We start from the raw sequence: 16,961 nt of genomic DNA on the forward strand, positions 1-16,961 counted from the left end.
AGGGCTTGGTCTGCCCCAGGCACAGAAGGTCCAGCAGACCCCAGGGCCTCTAGCCCATGGTTTCAGGTCAATTTCAAGTTCTCCTGTTCATTCAGACCTCCAATCTAGGGTCCTACCCTAGGCCTTCCGTGAAGGCCCAAATCAGACACCTCTGACAAAGCACTGTGGAGTCTGGATCTTCCCATGTGAGGTTGGTGGCTACAGTGGCTGTAGGCTGTGCCCCTCTTGGTGGCTGACCCTGACCCTAGTCCTGGTTGCATAGAAGGTACAGAGAGCCAGGCCCCAAATCTTCAGTGCCCGGCCTGCTTCCTCTTCCTCACCAGGACCTGTGGGTGGAGAGGAAAGGGGCCCGGGACGTCAGCAGGAAGAAAGCCCAAGTGCCCTCCTGCCAAGTTACATCTGTTACCCCCCTGTGACCCCTGCTGCCTTATTCGCCCAACAAATCAGATACTGATTCCTTTTTCAATAAAATTTTATTTTAAATCCTTAGTGAAGATTTAAAAAGAAAATATAAAGTGCTTGGCTTTGGGGTTGGGGAAAAAGGAAATGTCCCCCTGAGTTCACACCATTTCCCAGTTCAATTCCTCAGAGATAAAAGAGGGTATATCTCAAAAAACAAAACAAAAACAAACAAATTAAAAAAAAAGATAAAAACCAGCCAGATAATATGAGGAGTTCAAGGACATAACCATCACAGAAAACCACTAAGAATTATCACCGAGGGAGGCAGGTCAATAATGTGGAGAATGAGTCTCAAAGAAATAGGAAGAGAGTGGAGAGGAGGAAGGTAGGTCCCCCAGGCTCTGCACCAGGGACAGAGTGGCTGTCTGGTCCTCTGGAGTCTCCTGCAGTAATTGCCGGGCAAAGGCCTGTTCCATCTGTGCCGGAAGTTGGGGGAGAGGGTATCATGAGTACAACTGGCAGGGCACTACTCCCATCCCACCCCGGTAGGCCCTTCTCCTCCTGGAACCCCCTTGCCTGAATAGGCAGCTATTCTTTATGTATGTATGTATGTATGTATTTTTAGAGAATGGGGAAGGGAGGGAGAGAGAGGGAGAGAAAGATCAATTAACTGCCTCTCGTTCACACCCCAAGTGGGGTCTGAACCCACAGCCTAGGCATGTGCCCTGACCAGGAACTGAACTGGTGACCTTTCACCTTGCAGTATGACACTTAACCAACTGAGCCACACCAATCAGGGCTAGGCAGCTTTTCTTACCCTGCCCTGAACTTACCTGCACTGAGATAAGACTCTGTGGGGTGTGGTTGGGGCTAGGGTCCTCCTCTAAGAAATTCAGTGTCACCTGGAACTTGGGTTGGGGGCCTAGGCCTTGGAAGTATTTCTGCAAGTCTGAAAGAGAAAGGGTCAAAGGTTGGAGGAAAGAAAAAAGAAGGGAGAGGGCCATAGACAGGGAGGGAGGAGAAAGGTGGCTAAGAGGCCACTTGGAGACCAAAGCCAGAGAAGCTACAGGATCCCAAGGCTGCTGCCTTGTGCGAGAAATTCTAGGAACTAAGTGGCTACTCGCCTATACGCAGATGGGGGAAAGTACTCCCTCCTCCAGCAGGAAGTACTGTATTTAGTGGTAGCCAGCTGTTACAGAGCCTGACATGCTCTCTGCTGGGAGAATTTAGAGTCCTCTCAGCAGCAGCTCTGGCTGTTAACTCAGACGTGGCCACACCTTGGTTGCTTGCTCATACTATCCTCGCTATGCTAGGGCACCTACGGCCCTGGGAACACATGCTCTGCGTCCCCAGTGCTCCTGGCCCCTGCTCCAAGGCCAGGTTTAGAGTTGAGTGGAGGCTGGAGGTGCAATTCCAAGTGTGGATGGGACAGGGCAACCTGAGAGGACACCTGGAGTATGGCAGGGCCAAGATGTGTGACACGTGCCAGCTTCCCTGAAGGCGTGGATGGGTGCGTGTGCCAGTGTGTGTGTAGGAGAGAGCCACGAGGTTCATCTTCCCATGATGACTGCATGCTTCCACGCAGCAGTGCTCTCTGAGCTGTGACACTTTTGTGGGCTGGGCTCCACCTGAGCCCGCCTTCCATGGCATAGGCTGCAGGAGGAGGGCTGTCAGACAGCTTTCAGGGCTGAACATAGGGCCGCACAGGATGAGCACCTGGCAAGTGCAGAGTGCCATGTGTGGGCTGTGGTGGTGGGTCTGCTGGAGGGAGCACATAGTAGGGGCAGGGCCCAGGGGGACTGAGGGGAGGAGGAGGGGCTCAGGGACTGGGCTGTAGGAACCTCACCTCTGCAAAAGTGGGTAGTTCTGAAGAGCTCCACACACTTCTTGGGGGGCAGCATATGTGGGCCTGGACCAGGTGGAGACTGGGGCGCACTCCAGGAGATGGGAATGGGGCAAAGGCGCTCCACGAAGAGGCCTCGGGAGTTGCTGGCCACCAGGACACCCTTCTCAAGCTGGCTCAGCAGGCGATGGGTGGGCTCTTGCGGGCCAGGCTTGGGAAACACCACCTGTTCAATGCTGCACTGAGAGTCTGAGGGCTCAGCCACGAGGCGGCAGTCCAGGCTCTGCACCTGGGCCTCGCCCACCACCTGCCCATTGTAGATGAAGGTGAGCAGCAGCGAGTAGTCTGCGGACAGAGAGCAACCAACTGTACCAAGTGCCTCTCCCCAGAGGCCCACCTGGTCAGCAGGGGATTCTGGGAAAACAAAGAGGGGCTCCTTGCAAATCCAATGTCCTCATTTTGCTGCTGAGGGACATGAGGCCCAGACAGGAAGACCAAGCAAGGGCTGGGGAGGACAACTCAGGCTGTGGGGTGGGGGCAGTAGCTCTACCTTCTGAGGTTATTGAAGTTGCCCTCCCTCCTCCATAGGCCCCTCACCCTCACCAGCAAGGGACCTCCTGCCAGACCCTTCCATCACTCAGAAGAGTAACTGATACACAGATTCCCATGGGGGCCTCAAGGCTTAATGCCCAGGCTCTTAGAGTTTATAAGGTACCAGAGATAGGGCCTTTGCTTAATCCATAGAAATCAATGTTTTAAAGCAGATTTCCAGGAAACAGAATGCAGAGGGGGCATTCTGAGAAGTGAGCTGTTTGGAGTCTGGAGTCTGGCCAGGTGTGCTGCCTGGAAACCAGTGCCTATGCTAGGGTAAGGTGAGCCCAGGTCACTGCAAGCCCTGACAGATTAGATAATGTGTGTACAGTCCCAGGGAGCCAGCCTATGGGGACAGGGAGCAGGGGTAAGCCAGACACACCAAGTACCTGAGTTAGGAGGGGGCAGAAGCTCCAGAGATACCTGCTCTCCTTGGAAAGGGGCCTCACTTGTGTCTGCGCCTGGAAGGGAGAAAGCGCATATCATTCAGAGTGGGACTGGGGAGTTCAAAGGGCAGAGGGTGTGGCAAGGGCGATGACAGGAGGCAAGGGAGGTGGTACCTTCCTGAGGCTCAGGACTGTTGCTACTGCTGCTCCCAAAGTCTGAATGGCCAGCTCCCCCATTGGCCTCCACCTCCTCCTGCAGACATAGTGCCTGTTGTTGGCCTCCTCTCCCCCTGGTTACCGTCCTGCCCTCAGGCCCACAAAGTTCCTGTCCTAGCTCTTACGTTTCTGAGGGGGTCCTGGAGCAAGGAGGGACTGAGTATACAGTTCTTCGTGGTTTCTTCGTTCTCCTCCCTCTCGGGGGACACAGAGCTGTGGTGTCTCTTTGATGGTGGTTTCTGGGTTGCTGGTGAAGCTGTAGAATGCAGGAGAGAAAGGTCAGAGCCTTAGGTGGGGATGGCGGGTGTGGGGGAGAGAGGAGGCAGTGAAAGGATGGGCAGGACTGGGCAGGGGAACGTGGGAAGCAGCTTCCCAAGGACAGGGGCAAGGCAGAACTCTGACCAAGGGGCCTGGAGGGAGTCCCAACACCCGCCCGGGAGGCTCATTCTAGGAGTGGTGGGCAAGGGGACACTCACCAGGGAGGGTTCCTGGTGGCAGCAGTCGATACACCTTGTAGGGCTCAGCCCCATCCCTATGGCTATTCTCAGGAACCTCCTCAAACTCAGTACTCTTGTTGAGAGCACAGCGCAGACGAGTCTTCCAGATGGCAGGGCCTTCTGTGTCCCCCTCCTTGTATTTTCCCTTAAATATCGCCCAGGCCTTGGAGACAGAAGTGAAGAGAGGAGGCCCGTTACAGACTGCAGCGACACGCCACCAGGGCCAGCGTCATGGATGTGTGGCCCAAGCACTTGCACAGAAAGGCCTGTGTTGGGTCCATGCTCGGCTGCTGCCATCTTGAAACCCTTACTAACGTCTGCATTTTCATCTTGCACTGGGCTCTGACAATTACAGAGCTGGCTCAACCCTCTGATCTCCCCTTTATCTGACACCTAGGCAGGCACAACCCCTGGAGCTTCAGTGTCAACTCTATCTCTTACTTGGAAGGAGGGGCCAGTTCCCAGGGCCTTTCACCTTGAAAAAGGCAGCATCCTGGTCCTCCCGGAAGTCCTGCTTGCCTGCATGCTTCCAGGGAATCCGGAACATGGTCTTAGCTGCATCTTCCCAGCACACCCCTGGGAACTGTCCACTCTCCACTTGCTCCACCACCCAGTTCCGGAGCTTTCGGGTGCAGCGTGCCCTGCCTGATGCCATCCTGGAGGTAAGAGCAGCAGGCAGCATCAGTAGAACCAACCAACACTTTAGGAGGTAACATCTGCTGAGGTTCTGGCCATTTGGGTTGTATTGTCTGGCAAGGACCCCCAAAGAACCCATCCCTCTTTTTTCTCCAGACATATCTCAAAAGCCTTAGATACTGGTCTTAAATTTAAGACATTTTCAGGCATCTATTGTTTGGAAAAGAGCATTCCCTTGGTGGCCTGTTCCTGGTCAGTAACCCAGCCTGCATTCCCAAACATTTGCAGAGGTGGTGTCTGCTTCTGAGATGCCTCATCAACCTTCTTTAACCACCACCCCTACAACTTCTCCTAAGACCCCCATCCTTCCCCTCTGCTTGCCCTAGGGGTAGGTGGGGCAGGGGCGGAGCTTCAGCAGATGTAGGCAGGGCCAAAAGGCCAGAAAACAAAAGTGTGAGTGGACTGGAGCAAACAGCCTGGCAGCAGGTGCACCCAGCCTTTGCCTGTAGAGTTTGGGATACAGCCCCCAGCCAGTCAGGTTGGCCCTCTCACTCAGGCCAACCTCCTGCTTCCTGGGTCATAGGCCTTCAGTCAATTTCCATCTAGTAGAGGGGCCCCCAGGACCCTCCCTCTGCCAACCTGGCCGGGCCTTCTAGCCCTACACCCAGGCTACCACCACCAATTCTTGGCTGATCTTACCTGAGCCGCTGTGCAGGCAGTCCAGAGCTCAGCTGACCTCAGCTCCGCTCCGGCTAGGGAGCTTCCTGTTGACTCCTCCCTATTTCTACAGTCCCCACCCTAAGTTTCAGTTCCCCTCCTGGGAGGTCCATTTCCCTGAAATCACGTGGTCTCTGAGTTGCAGGGCAATGGGTGGCCACCAGAGGGAAGCAGCATCTGAGAAGCTCACTGTCGGAATCTCAGCCAGGGGAGCAACCATCCAGCTCAGGCTCCTTCCTCCTCCCTCAGATACTCCTTCTGTCCGGCCGTGTCTGTGACACTGCTGCTCCCCTAGGGAGGCCACAGTGTGCTGGAGTCTGGCGCCAGGGCCTCTAGGTAGCTCTGCACCACCTATGCATCTATGTTCCCTCACAGTGCCGGCTTAGTATCTATTAGGTAACCTCAAATCTCAGCTGAATTTGATGAAAAGAAGGGAGGCAGGGAGGAAGGAAATCAGCCCGGGCCAAGTAGCTGGATAGGGAGGACATCCCTTTGCCATCCATGGTGTCAATTCCTTTCTGATCCTGAGTCCAGGGAGGGTCAACTGGTGGGCTGTAGGGGACCCTTTCGGCAAAGCTCTGTTCACCCCCCTTTCCCTGGTGCCCCCAGATGGTGGGGTCAGGAAGAAGGACCACCAAGAAGCCTGGGCAAGGAGATGCCTCTTTATTGGTGCTGGAGCTGTTCCTGAGGAAGCGGGGCCATGGGACCCTCACCCTCGGCTACTTCCTCCTGCGGGGGATACTCTGTCCCAAGGGCACCTCTTCCATCAGCTTCTGCAGAGAGAGAGAGATGACGATGATCCTGGAAGTCTGGAGCTCAGATACAGGCTACACAGGGGACCTCCAGAACACAGGGCCAGAGACAAGGCTGGGAGGGAAGCTTCACCTGTAACAGGCGGGCGTGGTAGGCAGGGGCATCCTCCCCAGCCAGCGGCTGTGGGCGCACATGCAGGTAGCGCTCTGCAGCTGTCTCCAACTCCTCTACCTCATACAGGGTGGCTGGGTCCAGTGAGTGGGCATTGATGAGGCTTACAAGATACTCTTTGTAGTGTGCCCTGAGAGATGAGAGAGGGTGAGATATCCGTTCTTGCGTTTGGCTACTGGTAACTGAGTGTGCCCAGCACCTTGCTGAACACTGGCATACTTGGACAAACAAGATCGACAACCCTCAGCTGTGTAGGTATGCCAACCTGTGTGCATTACTTGCTACTACCTATCCAGGCCTTTGCCCAGAGAGCCCTTTCCTCCTCCTTGCAAGACCTACTGCTCCCAGAGACACATGTTACTGCCTGGACACCCCCTCAGTGCTCCTATCCCTCTCCCCAACACCAAGCTCCCTGCCAGGCACTCACTGGCAGAGGCCCGCGTAGCCAGCGGGAGTCTCCTTGCCACAAGCTTCATCCCGGAACCCATTGGGAACCTCCTTCTGCTCCATCACTCGGCAGCCACCTATGGATGAGGGCAGGAAAAGACCCTTTGTTAGGAAGAGGCCACTGACAGCCAAGCCCTAGGAGAACAGGGATGGAGGCATGGGTGAAAGCCTCCAGGAAGGGCCGGAGGACAGGAGGGCCAACTCTAACGGTGGTGGTGGGGTGTACTTAGAGAAGCCACTGTGGCTGACTAGCTCTGACACAGAAGCAGGGACCTTGCTGTCCCTGCTTTTATCCAAGCTGGCTCTTGGCCCCTTATCACATACCCTCGGAGACAGCTCTTTTTTGATTTAGCTTTTGAATAGTTAACTTATTGTGTGAAGGTCTTACTCTGTTTTGATGGTAAGAAGTGGTGTACATTAGAACCACAAGTAACATCTCATTGTCTCAGGGAACCTAAGACAGTGCAGCTAGCAAGTCTCACTAAATACTCATTGAACTAAAGAATCATTATCCTTTGGGAATGAGAGAAGAGAGTATTGAGGTGCCAGATGCTTTCATGTGGCTTCATTTAAAATAGCTGAGCTGCAAGGCAAATATTACCCCGATTTCACAGAGGAAGAAACAAGGCCCAGGGAGGTTACCTCGCCAACGGGCACACAAGTCAGCATGGGATGGGTCTTCAGCTCAGGTCTGACCCCAGACCCATGCCTCCTGTTTTCCCAATTCACAGGGGGTGCCCAGCCACCCTCGCCCCTTCTCTAAGACTGGTCCCAACACTCACCTCCAGGGACCGCCCGGGCGCCTGCTGGGGGCTCTGTGTTGAACATAACCTTATTGTCCTGAGAAGAGGCAGACGGGTGGGCGTTAGGTTCTCCTTTGTGTCAGCCCACTGGGTTTTCCAGGACAGAGTTTCTCCCTTCTTGCTAGCCTGGGCTCTGCCCCCTCTCCTGGATGACCTGTGAACCCAGCCAGGTTGGCCCCCATTACCTGTAGCAGCTTCTGGAGCCGGACAGCAGTCCAATCCCGCAGGTAGAAGAGGCAGTCTCGGGGATGGTGTCCATGCAGGGACTTTTTCACCCTGCAGTTAGGGTCTGGACATTTCTGGTGGAAACCCAGATGGAAGAGGGAAAGTTGGAGACTGTTGGGGTCCTGTCCTCTCAGGAACCCTTGAGTGAGGGGTATAGAGGTGGGGGGAGATGGAGACACTGGAGGGTCTGGAGCCAGCCAAGGGGAAAGGGGACGGGACAGAGACAGGTAATTTACCCCCCTCCCCCACCAGCCTCTTTTTTTCCCCTGGGCTGCTCTTCAGTGGCCTCTGTCCCTCACACCCAGTGGCAGCCCCCATCCTTTTATCCCTTCCATGCCCATTCTCTGGGCTCACATTCTTGGCGTAAAAGGCATTGTAGCATCCACTGCAGAACTGGTGACGGCACTGGGTGCAGTGAAAGTGCATACAGCCTCCTCGGGCCAGTGCGTACGAGAACTTGCACTTGGGGCAGTCTGCAAGGAACAGGTTAGGGCTAGGGCTGCCACTGCTCCTTGAGACCCTCAAAAAAAAGAGCCTCTGGCAACGATAAATTACCAGGCAAGCAGGCGTAGTGGGGCAGCCTTACCAATGCCATTTTCCTGAAGGTACATTGCCAGGCCCTGGGCCTGGTATTCTGGGTCATTGGTGCGTTTCCAGTTCTGGAAATCCTCGCAGCTTCGGCCCCGATGCTGCTCTTCCCACTGCCAGAAGGAAAGCAAGAGTCACATGGAAGCTCCATCCTAGGCCCTTCTTGCCAGTCCCTCTACTCATACTCAGTGTCCCTGGCTTAGCTATGGCACTGCCATCCACCATTTGCTCTAATCCACAGGTGGCAGACACAAGGCCTGCAGGCCAAATCTGGCCCTCCGCTTTGTTTTATCCACCTGGCACCAGCACCAAGCTCCTTCCCCCTAGTTAAGGAGTAGTTACATTTATACAGTCCTAAAATCATACTCGGACCTTTAAAGGCAACCACGAGGCTCATGTGGCCCCCGGTGAAAATGAGTTGGACACCCCTGCTCTAATCTCAAACCGAGGAGCCAGCGTTGGTGCTTTCATTCCCTCACACCACCGTGCATTCCCAGCAAGTCTTGATTCCACTACCTAAGCCTAGCTAACATTGTACCGATGTCTATTTCACACCCTGTCCTCTTTTTCTTCATCCCTACTGTGACCATCTTATGCTGGGCCAGGTCAGGTCTTGCCTTGGCTACTATTCTCTCTGCTTCCACTCAGGCTCTCCTATGGTCTAAACTCCACCTTGCAGCCAAAGTGCCTTTGAAGGCGTGTGTCAGACAGCTGCAAGTGGATTGGGAGTGCCCTAGTTTTGAGGTTCAGTGGTAGTGTCTCAGGGGTTTATTTATCGTGTTTCAAAATATAGATGCAATATTTGGGGGACCAAATATTAAACTTCTTAAAAGGTAAATGAAGCCCTGGCTGGCGTAGCTCAGTGGATTGAGCTTGGGCTGCGAACCAAAGTATCGCAGGTTCGATTCCCAGCCAGGGCACATGCCAGGGTTGCAGGCCATGGCCCCCAGCAACCGCACATTCATGTTTCTCTCTCTCTGTCTCTCTGTCCCTCTCTCTCTCCACCCCCCACCCCTTCCCTCTCTAAAAATAAATAAATAAATCTTAAAAGAAAAAAAAAAAAAAAAAGGTAAATGAAGTCGTGTCACCCCTTGCTTAGTCTTAGCATAAGAGGCAAACACCCTCCTCACTTGGCCTCAAGGCCTCTTCTGACCTGGGGGCTAGCGCCTCTCCAACTGCCTGCCCCTCTCACCCTTGCTCTTGAGGCTTCAACCACACAACATTGTTTTCTGACTTTGGCTTTTGCATGGGTTGCTCTCTGTCACAAATACTCTTTGCATAGTTGACTTCGTCTTAAGCCTGAGCTTAAATTAAACCATTTTAGAGTAGACTTGCCTGACCTCTCTAAGTAGTTCCGTTCCATTATTCCTAATCTCATATTCCTGTTTGTTTTCCTCATAGAACTCATGCTTATGTGTAATTATGCTCTTTCTCCCTCCCTGACTTCCGTTCCTTCCTCTTCCTCCCTCACCAACCCCTTTCCTCCTCCTTTACCTTTCATCCCTCCTCCTGTTCACCCTTCCTCCCCCTCCATCCTTGTCCCCTTGGCCTTCCTCTCTCACCTTCTCCATCTGCCTCCACTCCTCCCTCACCCTTTCTTCCTTCTCTCCCTCTTCCTCTGTCCCTCCCTGACTAGCCTGTAAGCACTTTGAGCTGAGAGCTCACGTGTGTTCTGTTCTCCAGCACACTCTGAGTCTAACAGAGTACCTGGCAGCAGCTCACCAAATATTTCTGGAAGGGTGGATGTGCCTCACCTGACGCTTACAGCGTACACAGAAGGTCTGGTGACACTGCGGACATGTTGCCTCCAGCTGCTCACGCTCGTATATGAAGCCAAAGGAGCACTGTGGGTGCAGAGGGATAGAGCTGTTCGAGGCCTGACCAGGCACCACCCCCACCCTTCCAGTCAGCTCCTTTGGGCAGGCCACTTGCCTGGGCACACCACAGGAACTTGGGGTCCCGCATGAGCACGCCTTCGGTCAGCTTCTTATGGAACAGGGCATAGGCATCTGGCTCCAGGCTATCTCGAAGCTGGGGACAGAATGCAGAAGTGGAGGATGGCAAGGGTTTCTGTTCAAAGCCCTGGGCACCTGAAGTCCCAGAGACTTCGGTACCTGGATGTCCAGAGTGGAGAAGTAGCTGAGCAACTGCGTGTCATCAGTGAGGTCAGGACGGCCACAGGCGGGGCACACCATGTCGGTGATGTGCTTCTCCTTCAAGGCGATGGTGAAGTGCTGGCGGAAGCAGTCAGGACAGATGGTGCACTCACAGGAAGTCAGGGCCTGCATCTAGAGGGGAGAGGGAGAGAAGGAAGTCAGAAGCCACAGCTGCCAGCCTGGGAAGGGACAGCAGCCAGGTGTTCACGGAGAAACCACTAATTAACAACTGGGCAGGGAGAGCAACTTCAAATGCCAACAGATGCCAGGTAGGCAACCTAAATGTCTTCAGACAGCCAGGTGGAAGAAAGTAGACAATGGTAAGGCCTAAGGTAAAGGGAAGAATGCCCTCTAAAGGCATTCATTCACATTCAATTAAAAGAGAACACACAAATTCTGAAATGGCAAAATGATAGAGATGGAGAGCAGACTGGTGGTTGCCAGGTGACAGGAGGAAGGGAAGAAGCTGTATATCTACAACTATATAGGGGAGGCATGAGGGAGTTCCTTCATGGTGATGGAACGGTCCCCATCTTCATTGCGGTGCCAGTTACATGAATCTCTACATGGGACAAAACAGCACAGAACTAACTAACCACATACACACACACACACACACACACACACACACAGCAAACTAGGTCTGCAGTCTAGCTAACACTGCATCCATGTCTATTTCTTGGTCTTCATATTGTACTCTAATTATACAAGAAGTCACCAAGGTGGGGAAGGTGGGTGAAGGAACACATAGGTCTCTGTACTAGTTTTACAACTTCCTGTGAATCTGTAATTATTTTATATGTACGTACATTTACGATTACTGTAAAATGAAGAGTAAAAACAAAACAAAACAAAACACATACAGAGCCAACCTAATTAAATCAAACTGTTTTTGGCCAAAGAACTGCCACTTTTGACCTCGATTAAGTGGGGTCTCAGGAGATAAGAGGGGCCTGCTCCTACAAAATGGAGATTTGATGGCAACATTAAAGAATTACTATTAACTTTTTGTTGGGACCCAGTATTTGTGGCTATGTTTTCAAAGAGTTTTCCCTTTTAGAAATACATATTTAAATATTAGCAGAAAAGCCATGATGTCTAAGATTTGCTTCCAAATAATTCTGTGTGTGGAGTGAAATAAAGATTGCCCATACGTTTGTAATTGCTGAAGCCTGGTCATGAATACATGGTAGAGGGTGGAGGAGGAAGTTCGTTATACATTTTTGTCTACCATTGTGTAGACAAATTTTTTTGAAATTTTCCATAATAGAACATTAAAAAATGGGGGTTGGGGGTATGGCCTATTTTTGCTCTCCCCTCCCCAGAAGCCTTCAGGGGCACATGGGCAACTGCAGAGCAAAAGACAAGACCAAAGACTGGCTGAGGTGAAGTGTGGGTCTAAAGAAAATATTCTAAGGCCAGGTTCAATGGGAAGTGTTTACCCGGTTCCGGGGAAGGGCCCAACCACACACAGCACACTCCTGGGCAAGCAAGCGGCGCAGAAAGGCCCGGTCTTGGCTCTGCCTCACGGCTTCTACCACGTCACCCAGTTCATAGTTCCTGGGTGTCTCCTGCAGCAGCGACAGTGCCAGCTCAGCCCGGCCCCAGCTGGGGAGTGCGTAGACTGCCAAAAGCCGTCTGACCAAGCTCTGCAATGTGATTCAGGTGGAGAGAGAAGTGCCTGTCAGACCCAAGGCTCCTGCCCTTCACCCTTCCCTCTGCCCCTCTATGTGGCTCTTCACCTCCTCCCAGCACCTGCTTGTCTGGATCGTCCCACGAAAGGGTGGGCTCCGGGCCACTGTCCCAGAGGCGCTGATGGAAGGGCTCTAGGCGCTGGCGCTGTAGCTCAGTTAGGGCCCGAGCCACGTCACCCCCGTGTTGGAACAATGCTTGAAGAGACCCCTCCTCAGGCCCAAAGCCCAGGGATCGGAGTTCCTGCACCTGAGAGTTGGAAGTAAAGAGAAAGCATAAAGAGAGAAAACACAAGCAAGGAGAGAATATGAGAGGCTCTGAGACCCATGACCCTCAACCCTGCCCCGCCACTAGCACTTCTGGTACCTTCTTCCGCCGGGCCCTCACACACTCTTCCACAGCTTCATCAAGATTGCCATGACGATCCAGCCAGGCTCTCTGGGCCTCCTGACAGGAAAAGGCACCCATCCCCGGGTCCTGCTGTCCAGCCAGCTCAGCCACCATCTCCAGCACATAGGGCAGTTCTGAGCGTAGCCACTGCAAGGGCACCTCAGTGCCGGAGTACTGCAGAGCTGAGAAGACCTCCTCTGGACAGGCGCCTGCAGCTTCTCCTTCCTGAGGCACAGTCCCACCCAGAGGGCCTATAAGTAAGGGTGCCTTCTATCCACCCTCAGCCCAAATCAAAATGCTGAGTGGTTGAGCTCAGACTATGATCATGTGAGCAGAGCAAAGCAAACCTGTCATGTGGGAAGTATTAAAAACAGGTGGCCCTGACCGGTGTGGCTCAGTGGATTGAGTGCCAGCCTGCAAACCAGTTGCTGGTTCGATTCCTAGTCAGGGCACATGCCTGGGTTGCAGGCCAGGTCCCAAGTAGGGGGCACAGGACAGGCAACCACACACTGACATTTCTCTCCCTCTCTTTCTCCCTCCCTTCTCCACTCTCTAAAAATAAGTAAAATCTCTAAAAACAAACAAACAGGTAGTTGTGACTAACAATGACCAGATTTATAAGAATTCATATTATTTGATTGCAGCCTGTCCCTCCCCCACCAGTTCAGCCCCACCTCATCCTAGGCCCAAATCCTCACCCGGATCTTGGATACTAGCTGAAGACCCTCCTCCCGCATCTTGTCTTGGCGCTGCTTCTCAGGGTCCCCACAGGAGCTGGGCAGGGGGGCACTGAGGCGTCGTTGAGGCCCTGGCTCCGGGAGTCGCTCTTCCAAAGAGCTGGCATTGGGCCGGGAGGCATGCTTTACTGGGACAGGGCTGCTGGTCCGGTTGCACATAGCACACACCCAACCAGGGCCCAAGTTGCAGAAGGTACAGTGAATACAGTACCAGACTGGAGTCTGCGCAGAAGACAGCAAAGTATCTCCCTGCTGGGAAGGCAGAAAGAATTATCCCATTGAAAGCTGGCTGAGGCTCAAGATGGAAATATAGGGGGCAGATTGGAAGACATGGAGAAACTAAAGGAAAATGGGACGAGGAGGTGGAGAATGGCTTACGGTAATAGGTGCAAGTAAAGAGCTGGGAAGGCCAGGAACAGGTTACCTGAAAGGACTGCGGACAAATGCTGGCATCTCGAGAATCCACCACCAAGCTAGGAGGCTGGGCCAGCCGAGGTCGTTCACACATGGCACAGAGCACAGCTGCTGCCTCGTTCTCAAAGGTGCAGCTCTGGCAGGCCCAATGACCCCGTGCAAGTTCAGGTTCTAGGCTCCCAGAGCCTTGGGAACTCATGATCTCTAGCCCCAACCCCTTACAGCCTCTGGGCCGATCACAGGCCACACAGAGCACTGCCCAAGATTCATTTAGCACAGCACAGGTGGCACAGTGCCAAGGCAGACGGGCACTCGTAGGATCAGGGGATGAAAGGGAGTTGTCTCCCAGGGCCAGCATGGAGGTTAGCTGGGGCCGTGGTGGAGTTGAGGCAGGTAAGCTGTAATGGAAAAGCAGACATGGCCTGTGAGGGGGCCCTGGTGCCCGGGTCCCTCACCTTGGGCATCCCTCATTCTCTGTGTGATGACACATGGCTCTGACCTTTGCACATTTTATTCTGTCTGGAACACTCCCATACCCATAGTCTGTTCAACATTTAAACAATAGCTTTAAGTTTACGTCTTGCTGGTAGGTATTCCTAACATAGGGCCTGACCCATTCTAACTGCTTAAAATACTGCCAACTGGTTAAGCTCATCCTTCAGACTAGGCTGCACCCTCCTACTACCTATGTGAGCAACATGATAATCTATCTTGTTGTGACTGCTACTTACTTGATATGTGTGTCTATGATCTCCTGGAGGGCAGTAATTAGTTGCTTGCCCTCTATAAAACAGCCTTTAGCACAGAATGCGATACACACTAGATACTCAAGTAATTTTAAGATCTCTTAATTTCACTCCATCCCAGAAGAGAAGGCCTCTCACCTAGGGGTCAAGTGGGCAGTCTGGGGGACCCAAGGCAAGGTCTGGCGGAGGTGATGGGCACGGGATGGGTGCCCATGGAACAGGCGATCACAGGCTGGGCACAAGGCCTGTTTACAGGCTGAGCAGTGCAATGTGCCTGGGGCAGAACCACAGAGGAAGCAGGGACCAGGAGTGGAGGCTGGAGAACAGGAGAAAAAGAATAGAACATCTTTCTGGAAAAGACCAGGTTATATCTGAATGTGCTGCAGAAAGGGATCAGTTACAGGCTACTTTTCAACATATCTCAACTCAAGGAAACCATTTTAATTTCTCCTAAAAAAAAAGAAAGGCAGCCCTGGTCAGTGTGGCTCAGTGGGTTGAGTGCCAGCCTGAGAACCAAAAAGTTGCCGAATTGATTCCCAGTCAGGGCACATGCCTGTGTTTCGGGCCAGGTCCCCAGCTAGGGGCGAGAGGCAACTGATTGATATATCTCTCGAACATCAATATTTCTCTCCCTCTCTTCCTCCCTCCCTTCCCTTCTTTCTAAAAATAAATAAATATATTTTTTAAAAAGGCAGATAACCAAGAAGATAGACAGAGGAGGACCCCCAAACATCAACATGGTCTACTAACCCCTCTTGCAATATAGGACCAATAATACCTGGGGCAGATGGTGTGGTGAGGGGGCTAGGAGCAATCTCTCTCAGTAGAGGGGCAAACTCTGAGAGCTGTAGCATCTGAGGAAAAAGGGCAGGGAATGAATAAGTGTTTGGGGAGTCCCCTAACTCCTGCCCGTTTTGTTCACCAGGCCCCAAAGTCCCATTCCTGCCTTCTTTGCATCATCATCAACCTTGTCTTTCAGCAGCTGCTCCAGTGCTTGCTCTCTTGGGTGAGAACCCTGCAAAGAAGATAAGAAGAATTCCACCTACAGTCCTAGAACAAGGCCCTCCCTCTAAGCCCCGGTCCCCAGCATTTACAGAAAGAAGAGTAAGGGGAACTCCCAGGTTGCTGCAGAGACTGTCCCTGGCTTAGCAGCATGGGAATCCCTAGATTGGCTTTGGAGTTAGGCTGAGCTTCCCAGCCTTGGTGCTTAAGTCCTCAGGACCAGAGACACCTTACCTGTAACAGGAGACTGAGTTCGGTCCGAAGTAAGAGTACTTCCAGTGTGACTGTAGCAACTTGATACTCATCCGGATCCTCTTGCCCCTCAGGGAAGCTCAACCCATCTGGCTGCTCCTCTGTGTAGCCATACAATCGCAGAACATCCCGGCCCCCCTGCCACACATTCGCAACCAGTCACCACCCAGAAAGCCCCTTTCCAACAAGACTGAACCCCTTCCCATTCTGCCCAGCTCAGGCGTTTTCTAGCCAATCCCCGGCCCAGGCCAAGATCCCTTCTCTAATAAGGGACTCCAGGGGCTTCACCTGCACAGCATCCACTGTAGTTCGAAAGACGGGATTATTGAACTTGACCCCGCGCCAGTACCGAGGTCTTTGAGGGCTGAGGAGATTGCGGCCATATTTCTCCAGGATATTCAGGGCCGTGGACAGGGTGTTGAGGTAGTTTTGGGGCTGAAAGCAGTCATAGAGCAGAGAGCTGTGAGCCCCGCTCCGGGCTCAGGTTCTCTGTCTTCCTTCAAAGTGGGTCTGGGCCTCACCTCCCCGTGAGCATTGCAGCGGACCAGGCGTGCGGCGTCCAGCTGCAGGTAGCGGGCGGCTGGCGGTAAAGATGTGACCAGCAGCGGCCGAAGCTGCTCCAGGGAGAACGACTGCCCAGAATCCGCCCTCAGGGCGCTCACCAGCTCCTCGCGGGCTGCCAGGAAGGCCCGCGCCTCCTCCTCCCCCGGCATCCCGAGACAGCAGTCCGCCACAGCCTGGTGGCCGGCTGGGATCCAGCACTGGTTGCGCGCGGCCTGAGCACCGCCCCTTCCGCCTGGTGTCGGACTTCACGACCCGCCCCGGACGGCGCGCCTTCCTGGGTTACTCAGGCCACGGTCACCCTTGAGCCCCCCAGTCCCCAGCCAAGCTTAGTCTGGAACAGGAAGTACTAGAATAGAGGGCGGGACTGCCGCCCAGTTTCAGAGGAAGAGGAGGGGCTTAAGATTAGGAGGGCGGGTTTAAGATTAGGAGGGCGGGGTAATGGAGTAGCGGGGCGTGGCCCATCAGGGTGGTCCCAACCAATGAGAAGGGTAAATGGTCTCTGGTCTCCCCGCCCCCACGCCCCGAGAGCCTAACAGCTTCTAACTTGATTCTAGAGCTATTCCCCGCCTTCCTCCAAGTTGGTCCGCCCCTTTCCGGATAGCCAAAGGAGCCGGATTATCCTTATTTCTCTCAAAGCCTTCCTCTCTATCCTGACCTGTAGGTCTTGCTCTTGTCCCCACTGGGGAAGTCCCACTCTCCCCGGGACTCCACTCTGGTGGGCCTGTGCCCGGCT

The 16,961-nt window shown here is 53.5% G+C and overlaps 2 protein-coding genes across 6 annotated transcripts; both read right to left on the minus strand.

The window, feature by feature from the left end:
* Positions 1–639: 639 nt before the first annotated feature.
* On the minus strand, positions 640–6,034 carry IRF9 (interferon regulatory factor 9). Its single transcript, XM_028506283.2, is given in 10 exon segments — positions 640–790; positions 792–878; positions 1,236–1,351; positions 2,249–2,590; positions 3,226–3,297; positions 3,397–3,475; positions 3,564–3,694; positions 3,915–4,098; positions 4,411–4,591; positions 6,002–6,034. Coding segments are annotated over 9 exon segments (1,290 nt in total). The 5' UTR covers position 4,591; positions 6,002–6,034; the 3' UTR covers positions 640–691.
* RNF31 (ring finger protein 31) lies at positions 5,931–16,635 on the minus strand. Of its 5 annotated transcripts, none has more exons than XM_028506469.2 (21): positions 16,186–16,633; positions 15,953–16,099; positions 15,647–15,802; positions 15,378–15,425; positions 15,189–15,264; positions 14,549–14,726; positions 13,675–14,062; positions 13,212–13,502; positions 12,490–12,738; positions 12,187–12,372; positions 11,874–12,080; positions 10,390–10,563; positions 10,208–10,306; positions 10,030–10,119; positions 8,274–8,388; positions 8,042–8,160; positions 7,648–7,761; positions 7,442–7,499; positions 6,640–6,736; positions 6,174–6,342; positions 5,931–6,061 (listed from the first exon to the last, which is right to left on the minus strand). In XM_028506469.2, exons 1-21 carry the CDS (start codon positions 16,375–16,377, stop codon positions 6,008–6,010), a joined length of 3,207 nt encoding a protein of 1,068 aa, XP_028362270.1. In that variant the 5' UTR covers positions 16,378–16,633; the 3' UTR covers positions 5,931–6,007. The 5 variants fall into 5 exon arrangements, with proteins under 5 accessions (XP_028362270.1, XP_035885863.1, XP_028362269.1 ...); XM_036029970.1 differs by having other exon boundaries at positions 13,212–13,499; positions 15,357–15,425; XM_028506468.2 differs by having other exon boundaries at positions 15,357–15,425.
* Between the last annotated feature and the right edge of the window lie 326 nt (positions 16,636–16,961).

This window comes from Phyllostomus discolor, chromosome 1, assembly GCF_004126475.2.
Source record: "Phyllostomus discolor isolate MPI-MPIP mPhyDis1 chromosome 1, mPhyDis1.pri.v3, whole genome shotgun sequence".
Lineage (NCBI taxonomy): Eukaryota > Metazoa > Chordata > Mammalia > Chiroptera > Phyllostomidae > Phyllostomus > Phyllostomus discolor.